Source organism: Bos taurus, chromosome 17 (assembly GCF_002263795.3).
Source record: "Bos taurus isolate L1 Dominette 01449 registration number 42190680 breed Hereford chromosome 17, ARS-UCD2.0, whole genome shotgun sequence".
Taxonomy (NCBI): domain Eukaryota; kingdom Metazoa; phylum Chordata; class Mammalia; order Artiodactyla; family Bovidae; genus Bos; species Bos taurus.
In genome coordinates, this window is record NC_037344.1 from 63,455,002 (window position 1) to 63,471,869 (window position 16,868).

General features: G+C 61.1%; 1 protein-coding gene across 3 annotated transcripts in view; it reads right to left on the bottom strand.

Moving 5' to 3' along the window:
• Positions 1 to 3,107: 3,107 nt before the first annotated feature.
• The window catches only part of FAM222A (family with sequence similarity 222 member A), a 61,253-nt gene continuing 47,492 nt past the window's right edge, over positions 3,108 to 16,868 (bottom strand). For 2 of the 3 annotated variants that reach the window (XM_024977471.2, XM_024977474.2), the window contains exon 3: positions 3,108 to 5,718. In XM_024977471.2, coding sequence (XP_024833239.1) covers positions 4,397 to 5,718 — 1,322 coding nt within the window. In that variant the 3' untranslated portion in view covers positions 3,108 to 4,396. 3 annotated transcript variants of the gene reach the window in all.

Below are 16,868 nucleotides of genomic sequence, written 5' to 3' on the forward strand. Positions count from 1 at the left end.
AGCGCTGCGGAGCGAGGTCGAAGTCGCTGCTTGGAGGCTAGGCGCGGGAATGAAAATGGGAGCGGGATCTAAAGGCTGGGATGAGACAAGAAGACGTGGAGCTAGCCCACAAAGGTGAGTGTCCCTGCCATGGACTCCCCTGCAATTAAAGCTTTGCCGAAGCCCTTACGCGCATCTGAGGCCTCTGGAACATGGAGTGATCTAACTGTTGTTATGATGGGAAGTGGTAGTAATATACGTGGTTCCAGCACATGCCTACGGGACTAGACAGCTCACCTCTAACTAGGGATGAACCCCAGATACCCAGAGAGGGAGAAGCTTCTAGTGTCTTTATAAAGGGAAGGCAGGCAGCTCTGGTGGGGGAGCAGGTGGCTCCTCTCTGCGTCCATCACCCACAGGAGGTCCCAGCAGCGCCGCAGGGTGTGGGAACCAATGCTGGATCTGCGTTCTGGAGCCAGGCAGGACGTGTTCAGGGATCGGTGGTGGTTTTAGTCTCTGCATAGGAGTTAAGAGCTTCGATTCTGAATCAGAAGGCCGGTGTTCTGCCCCCGCCTGCCCCTTCTCTGAGCTCCATCCTGAACTGCGTGAACTTAGGCAAAGTGATCGCCCTTCTCTGGTCTTGCTGGCCTCAAGTATACCACGTACACCTGAACTGTGGTGAGAGCTACCTACTACTTAGCGCTGAGCCTGGGCCTGTTGGCCTGCAGGAACAGGGCTGTCGGTAATTGTAGTGATGATAACATCGTTAACACCTGCACTGCTCCTCTACGTGGTTTTAACGAGGCTGGAGAGCCCTTTGAGCTCAGCTCCCTCAGCCCCCAGGGAGAAGAAACCCGGCCAAGGCACCCAGGGAGCTGGTACTAGGACGGAGCTGGGTCCTGGGCTCAGGCCCGGACTGGCTGTGCTCCGTGGCCCCACCTGCTTGCCTCTTCACTCGCCCTGCAGAGGGGTCAGGAGGTTTTCCTCTGATAGGGGACGGGTCCTCACCCTGGATGTGAGGGACCTGGCCTGGAGGGTGGCTGCAGTCTCTGTCCCCTTGCCTGGCGGGCCTGCTGGTAGGCCTAGGACCTGGGGACCTGGGCTACCTAGCATTGGTGCAGAGGTGGCTGCAGTGGTAGCCCCGGGGACAGCCAGTCCACGGGCTGCCGCCCCCAGCGCTGAGCCTGCTCTGCCCCGCCCCTGTCCCAAGTGCCCACACTGTGGTCTCCTTGAATTCCATTCCTGGTTTTGGTGTTGCCCTCTTTGGGGATGGACTGGTTCTGGGTCACTTAAAGTACCTATGGTAGGACTTGTACCTAGGGCATGCTCCCTCCAGAGGCTGGATAGCCCTGGGCGCTGCGATGCCCCTGGTGAGCTTCAGAGATGTGTGAAGGTAGAACGTCTGGGGGCAGCCTGGGCCCAAGTGTGGGGCTTGATGCCAGAACCCGCCTCCCTCTTCCTCTCTTTGTGGCTGTTTTTCAGATCCTCTGTGTCCTCATCTGTAAAACAGGGATGATTTTATTATGACCTGAAAGGGCCATTGTGAGACTCAGTTACATGAGGTCAGAAAAGCACTGTGTCGGTGCTCCTTTGCATCCTGTCTGTGGTCAAACCCAGTGGCCTTCGGGCCTCCCCGGTGGCTCAGGGGTAAAGACTCCACCTGCCAGTGCAGGAGACTTGGGTTTGATCCCTGGTTCAGGAAGATCCCCTGGAGAAGGAAATGGCAACCCGCTCCAGTATTCCTGCCTGGGACATCCCATGGACAGAGGAGCCTGATGGGCTTTGGTCCACAGGGTCGCAGAGTCAGACACGACTTAGCGACTAAACCACCACCACCAGGGGCCTTTCACGCAGCGATGGCTTCCCTGGCCTGTCACCCAGCCGGACCCCTGCTCCTGCTCTTCAGGCCCTGGTGACATGTCTGGCTCACTGACCCGGCTCAGAAGGGCCTGGGTCCTGCCCTGGACACAGCCTCTTCTTGAAACCTCCGTGTGCTGCCAGGCTCTGGGGCCTGGCCTTAGGGAGGTGGATGTCCCCACTGCAAGGTCACATCCAGGGTGTCCCCTCTGTCCCTCTTCTTCCCCGAATCTTGCCATGCCAGGCATCCAGATGGGGCTCCATGCATGAGAGGGCAGGCCTGAATCAGACTGGGGATACCTCCCATTCCCCTCTGTTCAGACATTGGGCCAGCAGTTCAGGGAGGAAGGAGGGGACAGGATGTGAACAAGAGTCTATGCTGTGGGGTTTGAACCCCAACTTTCCACAGACTTGCCGTGTGACCTCAGGCAGGTAACTTCACATCTCTGAGCCTCAGCTTCTTCCTCTAGAACACCCCTACCTTACAAGCTTCCTTCCCAGGTGGCGCTAGTGGCAAAGAACCCGCCTGCCAGTGCAGTCGATTTAAGACTTCCCTGGGTGGGGAAGATCCCTTGGAGGAGGGCATGGCCACCCACTCCAGTATTCTTGCCTGGAGAATCCTCATAGCCTGGCGGGCTACAGACCAGGGGGTCACAACAGAGACAGACACCACTGAAGTGACTTAGCACAGCACACCTTACAAGCAGTGGCGAGGCTCCCAAGAGATGCTGTGTATAGGAAAACGCCCAGTAAGCACCTGATACATGCTGAGCATCCTGGGGCAAGGGAGGTCTCCTGGATATCCCCAGGCCCCTGGGGCATGGGGTGTGTATGTGCTGGGGCTGGCCAGGGAGATGGCCACTGCTCAACCACTTTGGCCTGTCCCCAAGCCACACTGCTTAAGGGGACGCACAGAGGGTGCCAGGCACTGAGGGGGGCGGGATTAGTGACGCAGGGGGGACACCAACCCCAGATCCCCTCTGTACCCCTCAGGGAATGAGCCAGTGGGGCCTGGGCTCGGCTCTGTCTCGGCTGCCCTATGGACCGGTCGCTGGCCCTGCCGAGTGGCTGACACGTTAACAGGGTCAGAAGACCTAGGGGAGCAAATGAAACATCACCTACAAAGTGGCTCAGCAGAGGGGGTGCCGGGAGTCTCCCCACCTGCTCCCCAGGGCTCCGAGCCCTGCCAGGGGAGAAGACAGCCCGATTTACTCCTGGCGGGGGAAGGGTTGGGGGTGGTGGAGGAAGGAAGAACGAACAAACACAAGAGCTTAACGAAACAATCCCACAGCTGAGACACCATCTGTGTTTTCCTTTTTTTTTCTTTCTCTTCGTTTTTAAAACAATATAGTGCAGACCGTACTTCTCACAGTAGAATATAATGGTCAATTTTAGTATATAAAAAAAAACATTCTCAGAGATTCGTAAATGCACTTAGTGCTTGAACAGGCCTTGGAGAGAGATACAGTACCGCTTCCAGAGTGCCAGAGGGGCCAGGACTTGGGAAAATTGGGCCTTAGGAACTTAATGGGGGTCCCCCCCATGCCTGCGTGATCCCCCCTCCCAAGTGGTGTGGGGCAGGCCTTGGAGGGTGGCTTGCAGGAAAAGTGGGTGGATTGGATCTCCCAGTTAAAACCAGCAGGTTGCCCTGGCACTGGCTCCTGGGAGGACCCCTGAAGGAAGCAGGGTCTGAGCCCTCTGACACTGTTAGCCCCTATGGCGCCTTTGTGCGAATAGGTCAATGCCGCCCCTTCCTCGAGGTTCAGAAAATTTGCTGTCATAAACACACACGTCTAGGATGCAAATGACGTCTCCTCGGATGAGTTTGCCCTTGTGCAGTACACAACCTGCACAACTGTGCCCGGCAGCCCCCCCATAAGAGGTCCTGGTGGGAAGGGGGAAGGTGGTGGTCCAGGGTCTGGAGAATGGAGATGGGAGTCTGTGTGGGGAAGGCATGATGGGGAGGGGAAGAGGGTCTAGAAGGGGAGGAGCAGAGGGACCAGCATTCCCCGGAGCCTCTTGTAGTCTGGTCTTCACCGGGATTGGACAGTGCGGGTGGGGGGGTGCTGTGGGCCCCCGCTGCTCTTTCTCCTGGAGACTGGGACCTCAAGAGGGAGGAGCTAAGCCCGGGGGGAGGGGCCTGCTCCGATCCCACCCCCGCCCCCAGGCCATCACATTTCCTCCTGCGCCCCACTGCGGCCTGAGCCCCTCTCCTGGACAGCCCGGAAGAACCGCTTCTGTTCTCTCCCGGCCTTCGCCAGCTTGGATGGAGGGAGGCATGGACCTGGGGGGTGGCTGCCCCTAGGCCTCCCCCGGGGGGCGGGCCGGGGCAGCCGATGGTGGGGAGGGGCGTCGTGAGCTGGCCAACTCCCCATCGGTGGCAGCTGGCGGGTCGCCAGCCTGGCCTCCCTGTGGGCATCTGGGGGCACTCGGGGCCGGGATGTCCCCCATCCCCACCGCCCCGCGTGCCGCCCACCCTGTTTTGCGGCCTCCCTCTCCCTGCCCACCCCCAGCCTCCTCGGCGCCCTGCCCGTTGGTCCGTGCGTGTGCCGGGCCGGCCTTATCTGTAGACGGGCAGGCGGATGTGGGCGTGCTGGTGGTCTAGCAGCCGGGGCACGGCCACCGTCTCGTAGCCCTTGCCCAGCATGCGCTCCTTGATGCAGGGCGGCCGGATGTCGTTGATGAGATACTCCAGCGACTGCAGGCTGCTGCTGAGCACGGCTGTGTTGCACACGCTCTTGCTGGGCAGGCCCGAAAGGGTCTCGGCCGGGGGCCCCGCCAGCTCCCGGGCGGCCCCCGGCCCCAGCTCGGTCCCAGCGGCAGCCGCCGCCGCTGCCGCCGCCGCCGCCGCTGCTGCGGGGTTGTAGCAGTCGCTGGTGGGGGTCACCAGCACGCTGTTCCAGGGGGCGGCGAAGTACTGGCCCACGGTGAAGCTGGCGGGCAGCCCCACGCCGCAGTTGAGGGGCGACCCGCTGGCCCGCTCGTACGCCCGCCCCCCGCAGGCCTCGGGGGACTTGCTGGCCAGCGCGCCACCGCCGTAGGCCCGCAGGGGCTGGGGGGGCGGCGGCGGCGGCGGGGGCGGCTTCTGGGGCCACAGCAGGTAATCCAGGCCGCCGTCCGCGTAGCCCGCGGGCTTGGCGGCCCCGGCCAACGTCAAGGCCGCGGGCGTGCTCCCCTGGCCCAACTCGGCGCCCTTCCGGCACTCGGGCGGGCCGGCCGTGGCAGAGTAGGCCGTGCGGGGGAAGCCGGGCACCGGGCCGTGCTTGGCCGGGCTGGGCGGGGGCCCCGGCACGGCCTGGCAGGCGGCGGGCGCGGCGCCGGGGGCCTGGCACTGCTGGTGGAGCTGGTAGAGGAGGCTGTGGATGGAGGGCAGGTTGGAGGGCGGCAGGGGCAGCCCGCGGCCGGGCAGGGGGATGACGGCGGCGGCGGGGGCCGCAGCCGCGGGCAGGCCAGGCGGCGGGGCGGGCACCTCGGGCGGCTTGGGGTAGGCCAGGGGCCCCAGCGTGCTGGGCGCCGGGTAGGGCGCGACGCCCACCTGCACGGCGGCCGGCGACAGCTTGGTCCGTTTGCCCTCGGCGCTCTTGAGCACGCTCTTGGCGGGCCCGGCGGGCGCGGCCGCGCTGGAGGAGGAGGAGACAGCGGCCTTGACGATGGCCAGCAGACCCTGGTAGCCGGCCGTGTGCGGCGGGTAGGGGCTGTAGCGCTGGCCGCTGGTGTCATAGCCGTTGACCGTGCGGCTGAGGTGCTTGTGCTGGGGCACGCGGATGTTGGTGGGGAAGATCTTGATGGAGAGCGGGCTGTTGGCCACCTTCTCGGCGTAGGCGTCCAGCTCGGCCGGGCTCGGGTAGCGGGAGGAATGCATGGAGCTAGCCACCGTTTCGCCTGCAGGGGTACACGGGGAGGGGAGGATGCACAGGTGAGGGCCGACCTGCAGGCCGCGCCCCCTACGGCTCCCTGGAAGGGTTCCCCAGCCGCGCCTCCCTTGCTCCTTCATTCATCCAAATTTTTTAAATGAAAAAGAAAAAAAAATTGGGCCGTGCCCATGTGGCATGTGGAATCTTAGTTCCCCGACCAGGGATCGAACCCAGGGCCCCTGCAGTTGGAATCACAGAATCTTAAAGCACTGGACCTCCAGGGAAGTCCCCCCTTCTAAATTTTTAAGCTTTGCATCACAGTGTAAAGTATGTCAAGGAAACTGAACGCATCACAGACTTACTGCACTTTCACACACAGAACACACTGGTGTGACACTCAGGTTGGGGGAGGGGGGCAGGTGGCCAGTCCCCAGAGCAACCCCTGTGCCCGCCCTCAGACAGGAACCACAGCAAGGGGACCAAGGGGAAGGCCCTCCAGACTCCTGACCACTCCTGGTGTCGGCACAGGTGAGCAGGGATCACACGGTGTCGGGTCTCTCCCACTCAAGGTTACTTTTCCAGGTTCATCTGGGGAGCTGTGGGGGCAGGGCCTGTCCCTTCTCATGGCCTTGGGGTATTGGAGTGTGACTGCAGGACACACTTGTCCTGCTCATCCTTCCTACTGCTAGTGGCGTTTGGGTCATTTCTGGTGTGCGTGCATGTGTGCTAAGTCACTCTGCTGCTCCTGCTGCTAAGTCGCTTCAGTTGTGTCCAACTCTGTGCGACCCCACAGACAGCAGCCCACCAAGGCTCCCCCGTCCCTGGGATTCTCCAGGCAAGAACACTGGAGTGGGTTGCCATTTCCTTCTCCAATGCATGAAAGTGAAAAGTGAAAGTGATGTCGCTCAGTCGTGTCTGACTCTTAGCGACCCCATGGACTGCAGCCTACAAGGTTCCTCCGTCCATGAGAGTTTCCAGATAAGAGTACTGGAGTGGGTTGCCATTTCCTTCTTTGCTAAGTTGCTCAGTCATGTCCAACTCTTTGAGACCTCATGGACTATACAGTCCATGGAATTCTTCAGGCCGGAGTACTGGAGCGGGTAGCCTTTCCCTTCTCCAGGAGATCTTCCCAACCCAGGTCTCCTGCATTGCAGGCAGATTCTTTACCAGCTGAGCCACCAGGGAAGCCCAAGAATACTGGAGTGGGTAGCCTATCCCTTCGCCAGCAGATCTTCCCGACCCAGGAATTGAATCGGGGTCTCCTGCATTGCAGGTGGATTCTTTACCAGCTATTTTATTAAAAAAATTTTTTTGACCATGCTGTGCTGCACAGCATGTGGGGTCTTAGTTCCGTGACCAGGGATTGAACCCCAGGCCCTCGGCAGTGAAAGCACTAACCAGTGGACCACTAGGGGATTCCCTGAAGGGCAATCCCACTGTCGGTGGGCACAGCTGGCCCATGCAGCGGGGGAAGCAGGTGGCCGGCGGGCAGACCCCCTTGTCCCCTCCAGAGACCCTCCCAGTCCTGAGACCTCCCTCGGGGCTGTCCGCGACCCTCTCTGCAGTAGGGAGGGGAGCGAGGGGCCTGCAGGAAGCAGGTGGAGAGACCCAGGGCTTTGGAGCTGGCAGCCTGGGTGGAGTCCTGCCTGCTTGTGGGGCTGTGTGGTCCTGGACAAGTGGCTGGTCTGGTTGAGCCTCAGTTTCCCCACCTGTGGAATGGGGATGACTGTGCCAGGTCTGCAGGGCGGCCTCGGGGAACGTCTGTGCCAAGCGGCCCACCAGGGGGTGCAGCGCACAGCAGGTCCTGGGTGACCAAGACTTGACTGGGCCCTTGGGCAAGGAGGACCCTACAAGTTCTCATGGCGCACTGCCTTCCTGCCCCGCCAAGGGCATCCCCTGGAGCCCAGCAGTGAGTCTTGGGGGAGGCGAGGGAGGGGTTCACCACCCTGAGCATATTTCCTCACCTGCAAAATGGGTTTATGCTGCTGCTAACACTGCCTCTCCTGGCTGCTGTGAGGTTTAACAAGTCGAGTGGCGCAGCCTCAGCAGAAGTGGGTCTCTCCACGTGTGTTATGACCCTCCCCATCTGCCGGGCACAACAACGGTCTTCCCGGGAGAGGAAGGGGCAGGGCATGTGCACGGGTGGGCCTGGCATCGTGGCTGGGACAGAGTGCAAGTCCCACCAACGGGAAGGTCACCCGCCACATCCCACCTTCCCCGAGCCTCACCCCCAACCCCTCGAGACGTAAGCATATGTGCTCAGTCGCTAAATTGTGTCTGACTCTTTGTGACCTCATGGACTGTGGCCCACCAGGCTCCTCTGTCCAGGGGATCCTCCAGGCAAGAATACTGGAGTGGGCTGCCATTTCCTTCTCCCAGGAGATCTTCCTCACCCAGGGATCGAACCCACGTCTCCCACATTGGCAGGCAGACCCCCTCGAGGACTCACAGCCAATCTGAGCAAACCGAGTGCTATGATGGGGACACAGGGAGCGTGGGGACACAGGGGATCCTCACCCCGGGGGCTCCAGGGACAGCTTTCTGGAAGAGAGAGTGTCTCTGCTAGGGCAGGGCTGAAGGGGTGAGGAAGGAGAGGAACGTATTCCAGGCAGAAGCCACACGGGCAAAGGTGTGGAGGCGAGGCAGTGTGCCCCCATGGGAATGATGAACCAGAGAAGGAGCAGAAGCGCAGGGCAGGTGTGCGGGGAGGAAAGACCACCCCAGGCAGCTCAGGAGGGTGTCAGGCCCGAGCAGGGCCTCTTCACCATGGGGCAGGAACTCCCGATGGTTCTGTCCCCAGGGTACACTGGCCATGTCGTCCACAGACGAGTTCTGTCATCCTAACTTGGGGAGAGGGTCTCATGGCCTCTCGTGGGTACCGGTCAGGGATGCGGTGCCCAGGACAGAAACCCGGCCACAAGGAACTGCCTGGATGCAGGGTCAGCCGTGCTGCCTCAGGAGCCCTAGGCCAAGGCCTCAGCAGCCATGGAAGGTTCTTGGCCAGGGAGGAGCAGGCCAGGAAGACCATGTATCAGGAGGACGGTGCTCCTCTGCCCTGAGCTGGGCAGGGCAGCGGGGAAGGAGGAGGCTGGTGACAGAGTACCCACCCATCCCTGTGGCCCCGATGAGAGCTGGGCGGGTGGAGCTGACCCAGGTCCCCCATCCTGACCCTGCCTGGGGCAACCGACCCCCCTCCCCACCACAAGTGGCCTAAAATAAACTCGGTGTGGAGAATGGAAATGTCACTTTGGCCAACGGGGGAATCTTTCTCTGAGATTGGATTTAAACTACATTATACAAGCAATTTCATGGGCACTTAGCGCCGCTCGGAGAGTCCCACAAAAAAGGGCCCAGTTCTTCATTTACCAGCCATAAATCAGCAGTTGCTATAATGAGCACAAAAATGTCACTTTTATGCAATTTTACAGATGAACAAAACTGGTGAAATTAACTGTGGTAACCTACTATAGTCAGCAAAAGCGGCTGCCGAGGGAAAAAAATGATATCTGTATGTATTTTTGTTCCCCTTAAACTCTCTTCCCAAGCAAGTTTCTGCCATTGTGGTGTGAAAACTCATTTGTCCTCACCATTATACTTTCATTTGGAGTTTATCTTGAGTATCCAATGAGCCACCAACTGTGAAAATGATTAAATCTACAAAATCTATCTAATGGATGGAATAAATTAGGTGTTTAAAACCTGAAGAAGGAGGCAAAAAAAAAAAAAACGGCAATGCCTGTTTCTTGTTCCCATTTGTGGACAGAAGGGGCCCGCCTGGCCCCCCACTGGTCAGAAGGGCCCTCAGCCAGTTGGGGTCCCTCCAGCGTTTGTGGGAGCCGATGGCGGTGGTACCCCGAGAGGCTGTCTTCTGCGAGCGCTTAGTATGTGCGAGGCTCTGGGCCTACAGCTTTGCCCCAAGCCTCTTGTTTGCGGCACCTGGGGTTCCCAACCCACCTCCCAGGGGTTGGGAGGCAGTCCCATTTCACAAATAAGGCAGCAGACAAGTTGTGGCATTTGGCAGGCAGCTTCCAAGACCTGTCGCGAGACCCCGGTGGTCCGGTGAAGGGAAGGGGCGAGAAGTCCAGGGCAGGATCACTTGCTCTGCCCTGTGCGGACACGGGAGCAGCCTGCAGGGAGGCCCAGCAGCCATGTGAGCCATCCTGGGGAGGCAAGTCCTTCAGCCCCGGGCAGGCCTTCGGGTTACTGCAGCCCCTGCCAACAATTGCCCGCAGCCTCATGAGAGACACAGAGCAGAGCTACCAGCTAGGGGGCTCCTGATCCACGGAAAACAGGAGCCAGTATCTAACGACTGACCCGTTTAAGCCAGCGGTCCTCAGCCTTTCTGGCACCAGGGACCAGTTTCGTGGAAGAGAAGTTTTCCCTGGACTGGGACAGGGCTGGGGGAGGGCTCATTACATGTACTGTGCACTATATTTCTAGTATTATATCAGTTCCACCTCCGATCATCAGGCATTAAATCCTGGAGGGTAGGGACCCCTGCTTTAAGCCACTACATTCTGGAGTGACTTGCCACACAGCAGTAGATAACTGATCCAGGCCCCCATCTTACAGAGGAAAGAAATGGGACTTCCCCGAAACACAGCTGGTGAGGGCAGAGCTGGGGCTCGGCTTCCACATCATCGTCACCTCCCCCTGTACCCCAAGGCAGGCCCCAGCCGAGGCTGGGAGACCCAGGAAGCTCCCCCCGCGCCCCCCACCCCACCGTCTTCTTCCATAGACTCAGGAGGCAGACAGTGTTGAGGAGGGACCATCACGTCAGCCTGGAGGCTCAGAGAGGCGGGAGGCGTTCTGTCCAAGGACACACAACCGCGCAGGCAGCCCCGGGCAGAGCTCCCCGGACATGTGCTCGCCTTCGGGTGACCATGGACCAGAGTCACCCTGTCCAAACCTGGTGTGATCACCGCGCCCTGTGAGCCTTGGCATCCGCAGCCTCTACTACGTCACACCTTGTTCCTAAAGGGCTTTCTCCTGAGCCACCCGGGGCCTCAAATGCAGCCTTGCCCAGCAGAGCACAGTGGCCGCGGCTTGGGGGTGGGGGGCTCCCTGGTCACTCGGGCCAGGCCAGGCCTCCGAGCCCCTGTAGGAAGAGGCTCCAGACCCTCGCCTGGAGGTGAGCCCAGCCGCTAGCGTTCAGGGGCATCACACAGCCCCGTTCTCACAAATATGGCACAAAAAGGCCTCTCACAGAGCAACCAGCCAAGCCAGCTGTCTGCGGTGGGCTTCTACGCGGTGAAGGGCCACCCAAAGGCGAGCACGTGTCCAGGGGGGCTCTGCCTGGGGGGAGGGGGCAGAGGAAGGGACCTGTGGCCCTGCAGGCCTTACCTTCCTGGGTTCCCCTGAGCTGGCTCAGGGGACCCTGGCAAAGGTTTGGTGGTTGCTTGGTGTGGCCGCAGGCAGATGCCGCCTGCCCCTGGGCTCATCCTGCTCTCCCAGCAGATGGGGCTCCTGGAGCTGGCCTGTCCACTCTTCAGGGAAGCCTTGCTGAACGCACAACGAGGCTGTGGTCAGCCAGAAGGAACCTGTCCAGCCTGGGAGCCCCTGTTACCCACTAGTCTCCACCCTTGGGAGAGTTGGGTCTTGGGAGGAATGAAGCCAGAGACAGCCCTGTGGAGATGAGCCCCCACCCAGGTCGGCGTGCCTCGGGTATTTCCGAAGCCCCTCCTGCATGCAGGCTCCATCCTGGGCCTGGAGATGAGCAGCAGGCAAAGCAAACTGAAGTGCCTACCCTCTTGGAGCTAGTCGGGGGTAGTGGTGGTGGTTTCGTCACTTAGTCGTGTCCCACTCTTTGCGACCCTGTGGAACGTAGCCCATCAGGCTCCTCCGTCCATGGAATTTCCTAGGCAAGAACACTGGAGTGGGTTGCCATTTCCTTCTCCAGGGTATCTTCCTGACCTGGGGATTGAACCCAGGTCTCCTGCATTGACAGGTGGATTCTTTACTGCTGAGCCACGAGGGAAGCCCAAGTTCAGGGAGACAGACAGTAACATATGTTTCAGGCAGCGACAGCCCTGTGAAGGAGACAGCAGCCGTGGTTGGTTTTGTTTTTAAAGGTAGTTTAACCTGAAGTTCTACAGGACTCTTTAATAAAGTCAGGCAATTTCCCAATAACATGATTTTTCCTTCTTATTATTTTATTTTGGCCACACTGAGCGGCATGTGGAATCTTAGTACCCCCCAACCAGGGATCGAACCAGTGCCCCCTTGCATTGGAAGCGCAGAGTCTTAACCATGGGACCGCCAGGGAAGTCCCCTGGTGCGGTAGTTTTAAAACACACCCACAGTTCTTTGGCACTTCTCCCCATGGGTAGTGGAGCCTAACTTTCCTCCACTTAAACATGAACTAAGCAACTCGATTTTAATGAATAAAGGTAGCAGAAATGGTGCTGGTGAGTGTCGCAGCTCAGTCCTAAAGGTATATCTGGCTTCCACCCGGAGATCCAGTGGATCTCTGCCTCTCAGGACGTCCATTCCTGGTCTGGGAAGCTCGGGCCACGTGGAGAAGCCGCATTTGGTGTCTGAGTGCCCCAGAGCCCCCAAAGCCGGCATCCACCACCTGATTTATGAAGGAGCAGGCCTTCTGACGTTGGGAAAGATTGCAGGCAGAAGGAGAAGAGAGCGGTAGAGGATGAGATGGTTGGATGGCATCGACTCAATGGACATGAACTTAGGCAAACTCCGGGAGATGGTGAGGGCCAGGGAGACCCGGCGTGCTGCAGTCCATGGGGTCACAGAGTCAGAGGTGACTAAGCGACCGAACAACAGGCCTTCCAAAGATTCCAGCCCGGGCCTAGGTCTTCAGCAGGGTTGCCTCCCCTCCCCAGTGACATCATGTCCCCCGTCCCCAGTGACATCACGGTGCAGACACCCCACCCCACCGTGTCCTGTCTATAGTCTGAGCGTATGACATGGCGTGTGAGGCCACTGGGCTTTGGGGTGACCTGCTATGCAGACAGAGTAGCCGGGACAGCTGGGCGGCGTGGGGGACGCAGAGGGATGCGATGGGAGAGCCTGGTCTGGACACAGTGGTCAGCAGTGAGGCTTCCCTGATTTAAGTGGCCCCTCAGGAGAGTGGAAGGAGGTGAGGGGGTGAGCCGCGTGGCCTCTGATGGGGGAGTGGACGGGCTTGTGTGGGGCAGCGGAGCTGGAGGCGTGGTCATAGGAGACGCACCAGAGAGGCGGGGGCACGTGGAGGGCCTTGGGGTGGGGGGCACTGAGAGGATCCGGGCTTTGCTCCATGTGGGAGGGCTGGGAGCAGAGAAAGGCCATGAGCCGAGGAGGGTTTTAACACGACCCCTCAGAGGCTCCTGGGTGGGAAACAAGACGAGGTTACCCTGGGAGCAGCCCGACCGTCCTGGGAGACAGAGCGCCCAGGAGACCCCCACTGTGCGCCAAGCTCGGGTGTCGGGGGGGCTCTGACGAGGCAGGGAAGTGGGGACATGGAAAGAGGCCACAGAGGGGGCCGACTGCTTCCCCCCTTCCCTCTCGAAGGGGGTCGGACCAAGACACCAAGGGAAAGAGCCCCGGACGCCAGCAGCACCTGGCCTGGGAAGGAGGCGTTTTACTTCTCGTCTGTGCTTTTCTGTAATTGCCTCGGCCACAGGGTGGAGTGGGGCGGGGCGGGGGTTGAGCAGCCCAGGGCTCCCTGGTGCCCCGTGTTGGGGCCGGCGTCTGCTCCTGGGCGGAGCACAGAGGGCGGTCAGCCGCTTTTTGGGAAGGCCTCATGGTCAGATCCGGGCCTACCACGCTCACCTGGCTGTGTGACCCTAGGCAGGCCGCTGCCCTTCTCTGAGCCTTGGTTTGCTCTTGTGTAGAATGGGGATGAGACTGACGTCGCTGACCTTGGAGAGCTGTGGTCAGCACTGTCAAGGGTGCCTGCCCTCGGGGGGTGCCTGGGTTGTTGGGGAGCAGTTCACTAAAGTCCACGTGCCTCTCCCTGTCAGACCCTCCCGTGAGCCCCCGTTGGCATGAAGCCTGAGCTGCTCAGGGTGGCATTTAGGCCACGGCCCTGCGCTCCCTCTGCAGGACCGCCACCCCTGGTCCGCTGCAGTGTCCCCGGGTCTCCTCTACATGCTGACCCCCCGCCTCCACTGTTGAGGGCCACCTCTGGGCCAGGCATTGCCCCAAACACCCACGGCTTCACCCTTCTGCCAGCCCCGTGGAGGCCCTGGGAGGAAGGTCCTGCGTTTCGGAAGAGGAGTGGGATGTTCACGGAACAGGGCTTCAGGTGGGGGTTGCAGACACAGATTTCTGCACGTTTCTGCTGACCGCTGGTGGACAGATGGACTGCAAATGAGCTGGAGGCCCCGGAGGGGCAGGGACCGAGGTGGGGTGGGGGAGGCGTGCATGCCCAGAGGGGAACACTTTTGAGAGTGTTCAGATACCAGCAGGACACACCACACACCAGTGGGTGGGTTGTGGCTTGCGGCGCCGCCAGTCTGAGGCTTCTGGTGGACCAGGATGCCCTGGGCATCCATGTCCCAGACCCCTGCTGTCAATCACTGGGCACCGTGGACACCACGGTTGGATGGGTTCTCTCAGGTTGATGCTGGTAGCCCGGACACCTTGGTCATCTTGCGTCTGTCTCCCCCGCCCCACACCCTGGGAAGAAGTGCCCCATGTCCAGGTCTCCCCAAGGTCTGATCTGGAAGGGGAATCTGGGGTGGGGCGGAATGGTCCATGTGGTGCCTAGTTCACGGAAGGCCTGAATTATGCACTAGGAGGAGGAAAAGGAGGTCTGGTCTTCACCTACCCCCTGGTCTGCTGACTGTGCCCCTCTTGGTCTCAGCTGAGATGCCTCCTCTTCCAGGCAGCCTTCCCTGCCTGCCCCCTGCACTGCCTGCTGTAGCTGTTGGCTTGTCTCTTGGGCTGGATCTGGGGGCCTTTGAGGGCAGGCCCTGCTCTTTTTCAGGACCCTCATGCCTGAAAGAATGCCTGGAACCACAGCAGGTGCCCCGGGACCATCGCACGAATGATGGTGTGGGCTCCAGCGAATATCCGAGAGCCTGTGGGGGCAGAGCCTGGGTCCCGTGTACAGAAACACAGGCGGCCCCTCTGTGACCTGGGCCGCTCCCGCCGCTGCCCCCGCACTGCCTGCCCGCCGTGGCCCCTCCTTGTCAGCAAATTTGAAAGGCTGCCTGGCTGGCTGGCAGTGCGGGCAGGCCATTGCTGCCATTAAGTTAATGTTATGGGCCTTTTACAGGTGTGTTAAATAGACGCAGTTATTAACGAGTATATTAAGCCAATTAAAAGCAGCCCTTTGAGTGGGGTTTAATGTGGCTACAGGGAGACCTCAGCGGCAGCCTGCCTTCCAGAAGTTGGAGGTGGGGGGAGCCTGGGTGGAAGGTGGGGGGCTGTGCTGCTGAGACTGGGGAGAGGTGGGCAGTGGGACCCCGGCTGGAGGCAGGCCCGTGGCTGTCTGATGCCCGCTCGGCCACTCGTGGGGGTGACCTTGGGCAGCGGCTGGGTGTGAGAGCCTCAGTTTCTCATCTTTTTGGGGCCGAAGGGGCGGGTGCATCCGGGGTACTTGGCCCTGGCAGGCATGCGGTACCTGTCCATCAAGGTGGGGGAGGTGGGTGGCCAGGCCAGGACCCTAGCCCAGGACTCCTGCTCCCACGTGCCAGGCTTTGCGGTGGGAGCCCGGGCGCCTACTGGACAGACGCTGGTCCCTGGGCAGTCGAGGGCGGCTTCCAGTGAGCCACTGGGCACCCCCCGCCCTCCCCCGGCAAACCTGTCCCCTCGGTGGACCTCACGTTTGGTGACTGTGACGGGGGCTGACTGCAGCTTTCCTGGCGGAGGGGTGGTGTGCCGGGCGCCTGAGCACGGGCGGGCCTCGAGTGCATGCTGTCTCTTTCTCATGCCCTCCCAGTTTTCGCCTGTTGCCTCTTCCCTAAAGCTCGGGAAGTAGACGGCTGTTATCTGTGTTGAGGTGGGGGTCCCCGGGCAGAGGGCCTGGCCCCAGCCCACCAGGAGCAGCGGTCGGGGGGTCCCTGGGCAGAGGGCCTGGCCCCAGCCCACCAGGAGCAGCGGTCGGGGGGTCCCCGGCAGAGGGCCTGGCCCCAGCCCACCAGGAGCAGCGGTCGGGGGGTCCCTGGGCAGAGGGCCTGGCCCCAGCCCACCAGGAGCAGCGGTCGGGGGGTCCCCGGGCAGAGGGCCTGGCCCCAGCCCACCAGGAGCAGCGGTCGGGGGGTCCCCGGGCAGAGGGCCTGGCCCCAGCCCACCAGGAGCAGCGGTCGGGGGGTCCCCGGGCAGAGGGCCTGGCCCCAGCCCACCAGGAGCAGCGGTCGGGGGGTCCCCGGGCAGAGGGCCTGGCCCCAGCCCACCAGGAGCAGCGGTCGGGGGGTCCCCGGGCAGAGGGCCTGGCCCCAGCCCACCAGGAGCAGCGGTCGGGGGGTCCCCGGGCAGAGGGCCTGGCCCCAGCCCACCAGGAGCAGCGGTCGGGGGGTCCCCGGGCAGAGGGCCTGGCCCCAGCCCACCAGGAGCAGCCGCCCACACCTGCGTCCCCTCTGCGGCCGACGCTCTTGCCCTTGGTGGCAGCCTTCTGATGCTCGATTAACGCGACACTAATTAGCTGGTGGCACCGGCAGAATCCCTAATGAGGCCGCCCAGGAGGGGGGCGGGGAGCAGCTGTTCTCCGGCCTCTCTGCTGGGAGGAGGTGGGGAGATGCCGGGTGGTTGCCAGCCACCCCGACCTGCCCCAGCCCGGCCCACCACCCCGGTGGGCCTTGGAGGTCAGGCCTGGGTGCTACCGCTGTCTGCTTCCCACGGTGTGGGTTTTTTGGTCTGCCCAGAGTTCCTGTTGGTGTAGTGCTGGGTGAGGCTGCAGTGTCATTCACTGCATTTGGATAACCAGCGGTCCTGGCAATGCCTACCCACCCCCGTGATCCGCAAGGCCTGCCTTGTCCATTTCTAGACGCTCTGCCCCATTCCCTGGTGCCCTCTTTCCCTTTGCTAGTCACATGGCTTCAGACTAGCCATGGCAGAACTGGCCCCTACACTTCTTCATCAGAAGCGCCTGGGTTGTTCTTGACCCTCTGCTCTTTATCAACTTCCACGTGAGGTCTTCAGGTTATGCACAGGACGGCTAGGATGGAGGACTGGATCAGATCTTCTCCATATTGAATATCTGTCCACACACAGGACATAAGTCTGTTTTGGTCT